Consider the following 13,959-nt stretch of genomic DNA (forward strand, 5'->3'; position numbering starts at 1 on the left):
CATCTTCATGAGGCAACCATGAGGGTCAGCTGTGCCGGCTTGCAAACGATGGTCCCAGTTGGGCTTGTTGACTGCCTAATCACCTTCATTTAGAAAAGGAGTGGAGAGAGGGGGGGGGGCCCTCACCTATATCCAGTTACCCGTTCTACCCAGTTTCATGCATTCTGCCCTAATTGCATGTGACTTGAGGAAGGGCTAGAGTTTATAGGTGGAGAGGGGTTAGGAAAGGGGGTTCTATACAGCCATAAGAAAGCCATCATTCTCGCTGGGTATAGGCCTTCCAGTGTGACTTATTTTAGGGTCACTTCCCTTCTGCCTGAAACTCCTCAGTCATGCTCTGTAAGGAACTTTAATAAACTCATTGGTTCCTCGGGGTGAACTTTATTCCCCCCCCCCCCCCGACAGGGTTTCTCTGTATAGCCCTGGCTGTCCTGGAACTCACTTTGTAGACCTTGAACTCAGAAATCCACCTGCCTCTGCCTCCCAAGTGCTGGGATTAAAGGCATGCGCCACCACGCCCGTCATGAGCTTTGATCTGTAATTGAGACCTTCTGAAGAGTAAATACTTAGGCTCTCCCAGGGCAAAATTTCTTAAAAAATAGATTGGTTCCCTGTTTAAATGTCTATACTTAAGATCTATCCTGGGCACATGGCAGTACATAAACACTTTGAGTTGATTTGACTTGTGGCTGATATGCCTTTTCTACCAGCCCCTTACCCTTTCCTGATGGCTTTTTCCAGTTTCCTAGTATCAAACTGGCTCACCACTGGAGTATGGACCCTAAACTCTGCAGCCAAACCTGGTGCTCCACCCCACCTCTCCCAAGACGAAACGAAGTCACGCCCCATCACCTGAAACCCCGCCCAGGACGGCGCCCAGCCAATCACCTTAGGTCCCTCCCGTCCATCCAAGCCCCGCCCCTCCCGCTAGGACGCAGCGCGCCCCGTGACGTCTGCACACCCGCCTCCTGACCTCGGCTTCTCGCAGTCCGCTGGCGCCCTCGTCCTCCAGCGCAGGCTTCCGGGCTCCCGCTCCGGTTCCGGTGCTGGTTTTGGGTGGGTTCTGACTTTGCCGATTTTACCACCGGGGGAATTGTTCCGCACGCGTCCCGTGCACACTCTGCTGAGCTCGCTTCCCCGGCCCGCTTCCCGCCTCTCTAAAAATGTTCTCTAACTGCGGTTCCGGGAGTGGAAACCTAAACGCGCGTGCGCTGCTTCCGCGCCACGGAGGGCTTTTCCGTAAGAGAGCAGGAGTCACTTTGGAGGGATGTAACGCGTCTAAGTGCGATTGCGACTCGGCTTCCCGGGCATTTTCTGGTACCTTGCTCCAGCCTAACAGGAGCAGAGGGTTGGGTGCAGGGGTTTCTAAAAGTTTGCAAACTGAGTATGGAGGACGTTGGAGAGAACGCAGCATTTGCCATGCCCCTCGGAGACGCTAAGAGTGGAGGTATTGGCCGTTTGTTTTCTGACTTAGCAATCACCTAACTGATGAGAGAGTCAGCTGCTCCAAAGCTGATCCGTGACTCCTGCTCGCTTCGGTGGGCCTGTGCTATAGTGGAGGTTGTAGTACAAATATTTGGTGTCTCTACAACACCTAGTAGTCACAGAAGTGTTTTACTTGCTATCCAGTTACCTTCACTGGACAGCAGAGCTAGGGTGACTAGTGACTGTGTGTGTCCAAGGGGCAGTTGCATTCACACCCTGAGCTGTACCTTGAACTCATTTCTTCATGACTGCTAGAGGCCTGCATGTTCCTAACTGCTCTGACCCCTCCTCCACAGGTGCAGGCCTGGTGTGGTCTCCAAAGTGACTGAACAATGCAGAAGGACAGTGGCCCACTGTAAGTGCCCTATGCATCGGAATAGAATCAATTGGAGCACGTTATGGGAACCTCCAGCTTGGCACTGCCCAGCAGGGAGCGTGGGTTGTGATGTGATCCTTGAACTAGTGGCCTGGGACACGGACTTGAATCCAATTCTGCCACTGGCTAGGTGTCACTGAGCCTGCCACCTGGCCTATCTTTCTTTCTTATTGGGCACTCGCAGGATTGGCTGGCGACCACAACCTTTTTGTCCCAGCCGATGATTTAAACAATTACATTTACTCCTTTGTGTGGATGCATTTGTGCCATGTTGGGTTTGTGGGGGTCAGAGGACAGTTTGTGGGAGTTGATCTTCTCCTGTTACGTGGACCCCTTGTAATGTAACCAAACTCAAGTTGCCAGCCTCAGGGGCCGGGGGTGGGTGGCACATCACCACCAAGGCCGAGCATCCCGCAGGCCCCATCCAGTGATTTTGTGCGTTGTATTTTAAACTCGGTTGACACTGGCTTCTCCCTTTGGTCTTTTCAGGGTGCCTTTACATTATTTTGGTTTCGGCTATGCAGCCCTGGTTGCTACCGGTGGGATTATTGGCTATGCCAAAGCAGGTGAGCCTTTCTTGTTATTCTTAAAATTGTCACCTTAGTCCAGTGACATGTGGGTCCCCAGAGTTCTTGACGCCTAATACGGCTTGACTCAAGTTTGCCTTAGGCCCTGAGTGCACCCTGCATTGGCCTCTATCTCGCTGAGCGGAGCCAGGCGTTTTTTCCCCTCTTGACATACAGATAGGCAGGGGAGGTAGCGGGTGGGTGTTATCGACCATTGCCATACACCGTGCTGACTCTCAGCTCCTCAAGTAGGAAACCTCTTGTCTCTGCTCACTCTGTATCGTGTTTCACCTAGGCTCAAGCCAGGGTCTCCTCTAAGTCAGACAATCACCGTACTGAGCCTACACCTCCTAAAGGAGAGAGAGGGCTGGGGTGATAAGACCCTGACTTCTATGGTAGATCTGAAGATTCCCCATGCTGGGAACACTGGCTGTAAGCCTTGTGAAGACAGTTTCTCTTTGGCAGCTTTCTTCTGCAGGGGAGGGGAGTCTTGTGTGTTCTTTATGTGACGTCCGACATCACAACATGGACGCGTATCTGTTTGCTTCTCCCCAGGTAGTGTGCCGTCCCTGGCCGCTGGACTCTTCTTCGGGGGCCTGGCAGGCCTGGGTGCCTACCAGCTGTCTCAGGATCCCAGGAATGTGTGGGTTTTCCTAGGTAGGTTTGCCTCAGGTTCTGCCTCTGTGTTCTGCTTGCCGGTGAGACTCCAGTGGGCATGGGTGGCAGGTTCTCCTCTCTGCTTTTCAGCTGTGTCTGCCAAGCAGAGGGTGGGTTTTCCTCACGGAGAACCCCGGATTGTTTCCATTTTTTGTATACTGAATACAGAAGGGTTTCACACAACATGGGTGTAATCTTCTCAATGAGACTTGTTTTAAATTGGACGAGACAGTGTGTGTTAACTATTGAGGCTCCATACTAAAGACGGCCTGCTTGAAACTTAAGAGAAGTCTCACACATCTCACGAGGCCTGAGCTCACGTAACCTTTTCCCCATCTGGACATCTCTTTCATAGGCAGTTAATTGTGTAAGACACAGGCAGACCCTGCCTTCGGGAAGCATTTAAGCTCAGTGGTCAGTCAGGTAATGGGACTCTGTGGAACTGTAGATAAAGTGCCCTGGGTGTAGCCCATGCTGGAAGGGAAAAGAGAAAATGACTTCTTATCATGGTGTTTTCTGACAGTTTTCTTGGGCTCCACCCGAGTGAGTGCTATCCATTGCCAGGGGTGTGGTAACTCTGTGCCTCTCACACAAACAGTGTAAGGACACATGCAAAGCTCACCCTCCTAAAAACGTGTCACTGACAGTGTCTCAGAGTAGGCTCTGTACACCAGCAGTGGGATAGGAAGGGAGGGCAGCTGTGGACAGTCGGAGGAGAGAGGATGCACTGGGCTCCCACCTCTTCCCAATAGCTTCCTCATTGTGCTCTGGAATGGCTCCCACACCACTCTGCCTCTCTGATCCCAGCATTCTGCTCTCTACAAGAGATCCACGGGTACTTTATCAAGACAGACAGACCAGCAGCCACTCCATAGTCTCCCTTACAGCCTGAAGCTTTCAGGCCAGCTCGTCTCCTCTACCCGGGCTTTGGCTCCTGACTGACCTGTCTTGGGCCTATCGTTTATCTGTACTCCTGTGTAGGGTCTCCACACATGACGTTTGCATGTGTCTTAGTCAGCATTTCTATTCCTGCACAAACATCATGACCAAGAAGCAAGTTGGGGAAGGAAGGGTTTATTCAGCTTACACTTCCATACTGCTGTTCATCACCAAGGAAGTCAGGACTGGAACTCAAGCAGGTCAGGAAGTGGGAGCTGATGCAGAGGCCATGGAGGGATGTTCTTTACTGGCTTCCTTCCCCTGGCTTGCTCAGCTTGCTCTCTGATAGAACCCAAGCCTGGGAATGGCACCACCTACAGTGGGCCCTCCCACCCTTGACAACTAATTGAGAAAATGCCTTAAAGCTGGCTCTCATGGAGGCATTTTCCTAACGGAGGCTCCCTTCTCTGTGATTACTCCAGCCTGTGTCATGTTGGCACACAAAACCAGCCAGTGCAACATGTGGTCAACTTTGACTTGTTTAGATGAGGAAGGGTCTCAGGGTGCACTTCCTCTTCGGCCGCTGGCTTTCCCCTTTCCTTTCAGAAGCTTCTGGCAGAACCCACTTAACTTTCCCTCACTTCTTCCTCGCCCGTGTATCGTGGGTCCACTTCAGTCTCTGTCTTTGTCCCCTTGGCTGTGGTGTGCTTCCCCGTCTCACAGGCACCTGTATCTGTACAAAACTCACTCTTTCACATGGCCAGAGTCTCCTCTCTTAACACAAATGGCCAGTGACCTTGACAGTGTGAACTGCACCCTCCTGTCAGGGCCTTGGCGAGTACTAGCTCCCCAGCCTAGAGAGTGATTTCGTCACCTCACTCACTCCTACTTTCATTGCAGATAGTGGCTTATCTTTGCTTCCTTAGTTAACCCTTTTGTAATATTCCTGAATCAGTTGCCTGCCCCTGTTAGGTCATGTATGTAGCGTTAACTGTAGCACAAATTAGACTTTGTGTGTGGTTCTTTAAGCTAGCTTGCATCTTGAGGCTTGGAACACTGGAAGGGTAGAGACTGTTGTCTCTGGCTTAGCATATACCGTCAGCATTTTTCTATCACAACAGTTGGTGGTCAGCAGGGTACTGCCTTTACCAGTAGGGTAAAGAAACTGCATGGTGTTTTTTGGAAAAGTGAAAACATTTATGGCTGAAACCTGGGATTTTTGCAGCAGAGTGTTGAAGATGAGGCCACAGAGGCCACTGGGCTTGGGGAGGGAAGTTCCCTCTGACAAGGCAGAGCAGCTGTTCCCAGTTTAAAAAGAGCTGTCCTGATAGAGGCACGGTGGGGGGAGTGTCCCAGCCCTTGTAGGATTTGTTCACAGCAAGAGGGACCAGGTTAGAGACCTGGGGTGGCTGCAGCCTTCAAACCCCCACTTTAGTGATCATCTGTCCACTCCATAGATTCCAAAGTAGTGTCCTAACGTGAGAACCAAGCACCGGAAACAGCCTCCGGGGTCGAGAGTCGGTCGGCCATAGCAGAGTGTGGAGGGCCGTGCTTGGCCAGTATCTGTCCTTAGACCTGATTACTGTAGGCAGCAGTGAAGCTTAGTTCTCCCCCGGAGCCCCTCGCGGGGTGGAGTCTGGGCCTCAAAAAGGTGGATGGGACTTCACTTCTGTGTCCCCTGTGTGTGGCATCTGATCAGGGTGACTTTTCTCTTTCTCAGCTACATCTGGGACCTTGGCCGGCATTATGGGGATGAGATTCTACAACTCTGGGAAATTTATGCCTGCGGGGTTAATCGCAGGAGCCAGGTACTTCCCAATCCCTCTTTACCGAGACGGTGTTCAGGGTTTCGCTCAAGAGGTGTCATGCAATCAGAAATGGGCTCGCATTGCTGTGTGTCTGACCCTAGACTTCAGCTCCCATTTTTAGGTTGTACCCAAATAGCAAAGGCTGCAGAAGCCTGTGTGGTTGATTTAATACCTAAGTGTAGTCATTTCACTGTAGACATAATCTTGAGGTTGCTCTACGGACTGTAGGGGTCCCAAGGTGTCCCTCCCTAGGACAGTCACACGCCCTTGTGTTAGACTGTCCACATTGGTTCCCTGTTTCTTAGTTACTTGAATGTCCTTTATTAAATGTTTTGCTAAAAAGGAATCTTTATTGAATTTTCTAATTTAATTGTAAAACCTAAACCTAAATTTTCTAATTTAATTTTCTAATTTAAAAATTTCTAATTTTAATTGTAAAACCTAAACCAAACTCTTTAAAAACAAAAAAGATTTATTTATTTGATATTTATATGAGTACACTGTTGCTGTCTTCATATACACCAGAAAAGGGTATCAGACCCCATTGCAGATGGTTGTGAGCCACCATGTGGTTGCTGGGAATTGAACTCAGGACCTCTGGAAGAGCAGTCAGTACTTTTAACTGCTGAGCCAGCTCTCTAGCCCTAAACAAACTCTTAAATTGACAAGTTCTTATGTATGGTAAATGAATTGTGGAGGAAGGAGAATTAGAAAAACAAACCTGTCTCAAGGAAGTAGAGACCTACTTGTCATTGACTATGGTTATGCTGTTGATCAAAACCTTTTACACTGGAAACAAAAATGTTTTCATAGATCAAGGTCACAACCACTAAACTAGGAGGCGGGAGACCTGCCAGGAATCAGCAATGCGGCCCCTAGGGTGTTGGTCTCTCTTGCCCTCTCTTCAGCCTTCCAAGATACTGGCTTTGGCTTAGGAGTTCCATGTTCCACTGTTAAGACTTGGCATGGTTTTTCCATGGGGGGGAGAGATAGGGGTAGGGGGAGGGGTGTTCTGCTCTAGCACTTCTCGAACACAGTTGTGAGCCACCTGTTGTGTACTTTTTCTGACGACTTTTTTTTCCTTTAAACAGTTTGCTGATGGTTGCCAAACTTGGAATTAGTCTGTTGAGCTCACCTCATCCGTAACAGCCATAACCCTGTGTGGGCTCATGAAGAAACGAAACTCTCCAGGCCTCCACATTACAGGGTTGGAGAGATAAGTGCAGCATATTTACATAGTCCGACATTTTTCAAAGACCCACCCTGAGCACACTGAGGCAGCCATGTGTGGTTGCTGTGGTGTCCATTCAGAGGCGGCGAGCGTCCCACCTCAGCTCACGCTGCCTTCGTGCAGCTTTGATGATGTCTCGCCTTTCTGTATTCCTAGATAAAGGGATAAAATGTTAACTGTCAACATGAGGGCCCCAGAGCTACACATCCTGCCCAGAAGTCTGAAATCTCTTGGAGACATTGGGCATGTGGGATCTTTCACACAGGTCTGCTATGAAATTATGTTACAGTGACATTATCAGTGAAAATAAAGTTTTCTATTAAGAACCCTTCTCTGGTGTCATCTTTGTCAGAGGTGTCTGCGATGTAGCCTGAGACATGGTTTGTAGGGGGCATGGCTCTAGTCCCAGTGTCTTAGATGCAGAAGCGGGAGTCAGGAGGTCAGGGTTATATTCAGTTTTGTAAGTTTGAAGCTAACCTGTGCTGTGTGAAACTGGGTCTCAAAAACACTAAAACCAAACCAAACACTCACACAAAACACTTGGAAAATTTCTAAGATAGGCCTGTGTAATAAAAACAGGGACTTAGCGTCACGTCTGTGCTTACATGTCTTAAAAGCAGGCTTTGTGTATTCAAATATAGTTTCTCTTTGTAAGCGTGAGCTCCCTACCTCGCTTACTACCTTCCAAGTGCTAGGGATTATAGATGTGCCTCCCATCCAGTTCACCCTTTAATACAATGATGTTTATACCATAGATAGGATCTCTCTTGACATTCATGTCTTTTTTTTTTTTTTTTATGGAAGGATCTTGCTATGTACCCTAGGGTGGCCTTGAACTCGCAGTTCTTCATTTTCCGGAGTGCTGGTATTATAGGTGTGCATGACTGTCCAAGACTTAGCATTCTTGAATTAAAATGCCCAAGGTTCTGTGCAACTGATCAGGGCACTGTATTCTGGACTGCACGCCGACTCATTTTCTCATCTGAGGCCCCAGAATTTTCTTCCTGGCTGCTGTAGTGAAAGGATATGCGCTTGCTGGGGCTGTCATGCAAATACTTTGATTAGATCTGAGGTGATTCTATAGCGCCTTGTCACAATGATCGCCTTCCACATGTAGTTGTTCCAAATCCATGGCATAAATAATAATATAATAAATCCATTTACAATTGAGTGGTGTGTGGTGGCTCCATTCTTCAGAGAATTGGGTTTAAGTGATTATTTTGAGATGTGGTTATGCCATGTTGCCCAGGCTGGTTGTGTACAATTAAGCTGAAATAATTCTCCTGCCTCAGTCTCCCAGGTACCTAGTACCACAGGTGTATGTCACCATTTCCAGCTTGAGTGTCATTTGTGGTGTTGAGGATCAAAAGCAGGGTCTTGCATGCCAACCATGCCTTAGCTATAGATGTATGCATCTTGTTTATTTCACGTCATTTTGCTCTTTGGATTTTAGCAGTGCTGAGCTTCGAACCCTGAGCCTCAGACATGTTAGGCAAGTGTGCTACCACTCCCCCATCTCCACCGCCCAACCTAGAGCTGCAAAGCTGGGGTTTAGGCTGCTACCTCCAGACCTGTGAGCTAAAACACATCCTGTCCATGTTGGTCTTGTACAGGGAAAGAAATGAGGCAGAGAAGACATCATTCTTCACCATTCTGTGGCACTGGTGTTGGATCTCAAGCTTTGAGCACATGAGGCAAGCGCTCTGCTTGTATTGAGTTTGAGGTAGGGTCTTGCCAAATGTCCAGGCTGGCTTTGGATTTAATGTCCCAGGCAGGACTTGAACTTGCAATTCTCCTGCCCAGATATGGAATTGATATCCTTTAGTCAGTGACAACAATATATGATTCAGAGATAAATGCAAAGGAAGCTAAGACTCATGTAGGAACTTTAAATGCACGATTGCTAAGTGTAACTAGCAAGTCTGAAAAAGTAACATATACTGTGATTCCAGTTGTGGGACATACTAGAAATAGGACAGTTAAACGTTAAATATAGATTCTAGGGGCTGGCAATGTGGCTTAGTGGTAGGGCACTTCCTTAGCATGTGTAAAGTCCTGTGTTCCATCCCCAGCATAGGAGGAGAAAGAGGAAGAGGGAAAGGAGTGGGAGGGAGGGAGAGGCACTATAGTAATGCAAGATGTTGGTAATAGGGAAAGTTGGGGGAGGGTGAAAGGCTGCCTACATGGGAACTTATAACTCTAAACCTGACACTGCCACAAAGCAACATCTGCTGGTAAGGATCCACCCCCGCCAGAGACTCGCACGCGTATTTAGCCCTTCTGTACAAAAGACAGCAAGGACACACAACCACCTCAGACATCCATCAACAGATGAACGGATAATGAAAACAGGCTTGATACATGAAATGGAAAGTTATCCAGTTATAACCAAAAAAAAATATGAAAATTTCAGGAGAATGGATTGATCTAAGGTACAGGATCAAGGAAGGGGGTCCAAACACAGGTTACAATGGCACGTTCTATCTTTGGTGTGGCCGCTAGCCCGTAATGTATACAGGTACGTGTACAAGAAGGATAAGGATCGGTAAAGTCTACAGACCTAGAAAGGAGACCCAGGGAGGATAAGGAAGGATGGGAGCAGAAGGGTGCGTGGGGCACGACAGGGAAAGGAGTTGGAAGTGCAGCAAAGGGGTGGGGGATGGGAAAGAGGAGAGCCACAAGAACACATTGACTGAACACACTGTATGCAGAGTGAAAAAAGAAAGAAAGAAAGAAAGAAAGAAAGAAAGAAAGAAAGAAAGAAAGAAAGAAAGAAAGAAAGAAAACCAACCACAATGAAATGGACAACTGAATATAAAGTTTAATGATAGAAAAAAACACATTCATTAACCATATATCTATTCAGAGTCCATGTTTCTCAGAAACACCAAGGAATTTTTTTTTATTAGCTTTGAGACAATAAACTTGTACACATACACATAACCATCAGGACTAGGATAAATTACTATTTCAAGTTTAAACATTTTAAACATGTAAAATAGGAACAGCTATATCTTCTATACAAAAATATATGATTTGATAATGCGCTTTGGGGGCAGTGCCCACAAGACAATGCCAGTCCCATCAGCATCTGTTACACAGCCATAAATACATAAACATATCAGCAGGCGATAACATTATTCTTTCAAAAAAATATACAGTACTAATCATGCCCAGCCCAGTGAGTGGCAGGTTTAAAGTAGTCCTAACTTCAAAATATCTATTTAAAAAACATTTTTTTTTTTTTGGTATAAAAGTAGGAACAATAAACTGCATGAAATTCTGTCATGGCAACTGAGTGCGTGTGCCCTGCGGCTCTAATGTGAGGGTCAGAGGCTAGTCAGTGACCGGCAGCAGTGAGGGTTTGCCTGAGGACCAGCTGGCACGCTTCACCTTTGTGTCAGGTAGGAACACACGGGAACAGGAGTTGGGAGAGTCAGATGGCCAAGCATCAGATACGGTTTCAAGCACGTCCTTAATGCTGAACTGACAAGAGAACCCTGGTGTGATTAATGTGGAACTCACCAAGCTAGAGATGGACAGTCATTGTGGAGTTCACAGTTTGGTCAAAGTCCAACAACAGGACTAAAACGAGATGGGCATACTCTGAGAGAGACTAGAGAGAGGTTTGCCTCTAAGAAAGATACCCCGCTAAGATGCACCCGCTCACTGATCTCACAGTTTCAAACGTAGAAAACCTGAAAGGTAGTTACCGTCTTTCTGACATTGCCAAGGTGGGAGAGCAGATGCTTTGCCAAGTCAGTCCAGTAACTCAGCCCCAGCCTCCCCACTATGAAAAGCGAGCAGAGGCAAATCAGTCAGGTCCCTGCGAGGGACCAGAACCTCAATAGCTTAGCCTACTATGCAACTTCCCAGAGTCATTCTCTAAAAGCCTGTGTATTTATCTAGAATTGGTAGGTCAAATACTTGATACTTTGGCAAATAATTTATTCAATACTCTTTAAAAGTTTCAGCACGGTGCTGCATCAGCACTGCTGGCCACAAGTTAAGGAAATGCATTGCATTTCCGGAAAAGGAAGAGATCAGGAGCTGACCTCTGCTCTTTGAGGCGCCCGCGGTTGCATGCGTCTTGTGGAACTCGGTAGAAATGGACTCTGTAGAAGTCTCCCAGGATCAAGGGGCTTGATCGTCCTCTGCGGAGCAATTCGTCAGGGCTTCCACTTCTCTCTCCTACCGGTGGCCTCCGTACTTAGCCACCCAGTCTGTCCTCCCGTGCACCGAGGGGACTGGCTGTGTGCGGTTCACAATATTGAGATTTTTGGCTGTGGGATTGTAAGTTCGTCCTGAAAACTGGCCCCGTCCAGTTTTTGTGCTCCAGGTATAGTCTGAAAGAGATCAGAATTTCAGGTATTTGATTATCACATTCAAAATAAAGCAATTCATCTTCATTTTGTAGGGAAATTTGGATTTGCCTCTGAAAGCTGTGGAGCAAATGTGAAGGTTGAGTTCAGATCTGCTGGCTTTTTGTTTTCTGAGGCAAGTCCTTGCCATGTAGCTTAGACTGGTCTGGAACTCACTATGTAGCCCAGGTTGGTCCCAGTCAGGCTCAGCTCATCTTTACTCACCCAGTGCTGACTTCAGGTGTTGCCCATCATCTGTCTCAAGCAAAACCTCTAGAGGAATATGTGGGCATTTACGAGAATTTTCCATATCGTCACATACTGCGGCTCTTAGATAGCTAACTGGAGGTAAACCAACCAGGAGGCATGTGTGGTTCCTTAGTCAGCGAGTAGCACTCAGTGTGGCGGGGACCAATCTCACCCTGCTTATATCCTGTAGACCAATGAAACAGGGTACCAATACTAAAGACACACTTGGAACTTTGTGGAACTCTGGCTTCATGGAGCTATACATATGAGGTCCTGTAGTCCCCTTTTACAAGCAAAAATATGCTTTGGAGAACTTAGATTTCTCTTTTAAAAAATATTTTTTTGAGATGCCACTGTATAGGTCAGGCTGGCTTGGAACTTGCTTCATAGACCAGGTTATCTCAGAGTTCCCAGAGATCTGCCTGCCTCTGCCTCCTGCGTCCTGGGATCAAAAGTTTGTACCATCACATCTAGCTATCGCCCTTTCTTTTCTCTTCTTTTTCTCCTCCCTCTCTCCCTGCCTCCCTCCCTCCCTCCCTTTCTCTTCTTTAGTACTAGGTATTGTGCACCCAGACAAGAGCTCTAGCAGTGAACCATAACACAGCGTCACAAGCTTCATTTTTTTTTATTGGAAAACCCATGAGTGATCACATAAACCCTTAAAGAGTAACCTTTCAAAAAAAAAAAAAAGATTTGTTTTCTGTTTTATGTGGATGAGTGTTTTTGCCTGCATATATGTGTATGTACCATGTGTGTGCAATGCCCAAAGAGGTCGGAAGAGGGCATCAGAATCCCTGGAACCCAAGTTACAGGCAGTTGTGAGCAGTCATGTGGGTGATGCAAACTGAACTTGGGTCATCTTCAAGAGCAACAAGTGCTCTCAACCAATGAACCATCTCTCTGGTTCCAATCAGTAGTGTTTAAAGGAGCCCAAACCTTTAGTCACAAAGTTTATTTTTATCCTTACTTTGTAAAGATTTGTGAGAAGCTAGTCCAGTGTTAGTGGGTTAATATGATTTGAGAGAGAGATAAAAATCTGTTAAGCGGATATTTGAAACTGCTTAAAGATCTCCAATGACAAAGGCATAAACCATTATCCAGGGGACTAGAATGTCTTCTTCAGGCCCCCCTCTCTTCACCCTGACAGCCAGGTTTCATGGAAAGAGAGTAAGTTACCTAATGAAGGTCAGGGCTGTGTGTCTTGAAAGGCCAGTAAAGGCACCACATTTTCTAGGAATAGCCAGTAAGGAGTAACTGTTGGAATATGAAAATGTCAGGTGGTGAGCTAATATAGTTAGCCTCAGGTCCAAATAGATCCATGAGTGCAGTACAGACTGGGAGAGGAGGCTCGGAGAGGCTGAGGGAACACAATAATTGTATAAGACTCTATAGGCTCAGGAAACTGAATCACACACAGGCCCTTCCCAGAGGCCAGCTAAGTAACAAATAGTTGCTGGGGGAATCTGGGGCAGGAAACTGATCCTATAGCTGCCTGCAAGTTCTGCTGGAGACCTAGTGATACGGCTTTTGTGACTTGTTGCCCATGCTTGGGGTGGGCTTTTCAACAGTCTACATGCCAGGGTTACCCCCAGTAAACTCACCAAGCTCAACTTGGATAGAATCATTCCCTGGACCTGTGGCTGCCCTCTCTATCTAGGGGGATGAAAATCACCCAGCAGTGTCTCTGTGGCTTCTGTGGGTGGCTGTTTACATAAACCACTCCCCCTGTGGGTGGCTGTTTACATAAACCACTCCCCCTGGTCTTGTTACTTTTGAGGCAGAGGATGGGGAAGTATCAGGGGCTTTTAAAAGGAGAGGTTAGGAGGTGATGAAGGCATTAGGGCAGAGAGGGAGCCTATGAGAAGAGAGGGATATTGAGGAAACATGGTAATGACCTGGTGGTGGTGGTGTCTCTTGTGGGACACTGGAAGGCAGTGTTTTCCTAAAGGGTTGCTTGCACCACTTGAGAGTGAGCAATATTTACTTCTTTTTCGTTTTTTGGCCTCTCCTTCTATCACGGCTTAGAGGGAGATCTGATAAGCAGAGTAAACGGAGAGATGCAGTTATGAGAGCCGTTTGCTTAAAAACTGAAAGCAGGCAGATATATGTATGCTAATCTCACAGATTTGAGACAGAAAAGCCTTTAGTAGTTTTTTTGTTTTGTTTTGGTTTTGTTTTTTGGTAAAAAGGCTCACTCTTAGTTCCTGAAAGTGAGTGCCCAGAGAGAGAAGGATTTCTAAACATCACATTTTGTTCTTCTTTTTTTTTTTTCGAGACAGGGTTTCTCTGTATAGCTCGGGCTGTCCTGGAACTCACTTGGTAGACCAGGCTGGCCTCGAATCAGAAA

General features: G+C 47.1%; 2 protein-coding genes across 5 annotated transcripts in view; one reads left to right on the forward strand and one right to left on the reverse strand.

Moving 5' to 3' along the window:
- The first annotated feature begins 906 nt into the window (after positions 1–906).
- On the forward strand, positions 907–7,332 carry LOC110333914 (transmembrane protein 14C). Its single transcript, XM_021215696.2, has 6 exons — positions 907–1,056; positions 1,782–1,840; positions 2,351–2,427; positions 2,983–3,084; positions 5,684–5,771; positions 6,863–7,332. Exons 2-6 carry the CDS (start codon positions 1,818–1,820, stop codon positions 6,915–6,917), a joined length of 345 nt encoding a protein of 114 aa, XP_021071355.1. The 5' UTR covers positions 907–1,056; positions 1,782–1,817; the 3' UTR covers positions 6,918–7,332.
- A 2,583-nt stretch (positions 7,333–9,915) lies between these two features.
- Mak (male germ cell associated kinase) overlaps positions 9,916–13,959 on the reverse strand; it is a 49,610-nt gene continuing 45,566 nt past the window's right edge. For 2 of the 4 annotated variants that reach the window (XM_021215741.1, XM_021215736.1), the window contains one exon: positions 9,916–11,348. In XM_021215741.1, the coding sequence (XP_021071400.1) occupies positions 11,194–11,348 (155 nt within the window). In that variant the 3' untranslated portion in view covers positions 9,916–11,193. The remainder of the gene's footprint in view (positions 11,349–13,959) is intronic. The other 2 variants (XM_021215740.2, XM_021215739.2) reach the window with 1 other exon arrangement.

This window comes from Mus pahari, chromosome 16 (genome assembly GCF_900095145.1).
Source record: "Mus pahari chromosome 16, PAHARI_EIJ_v1.1, whole genome shotgun sequence".
In the NCBI taxonomy this organism is placed as follows: domain Eukaryota; kingdom Metazoa; phylum Chordata; class Mammalia; order Rodentia; family Muridae; genus Mus; species Mus pahari.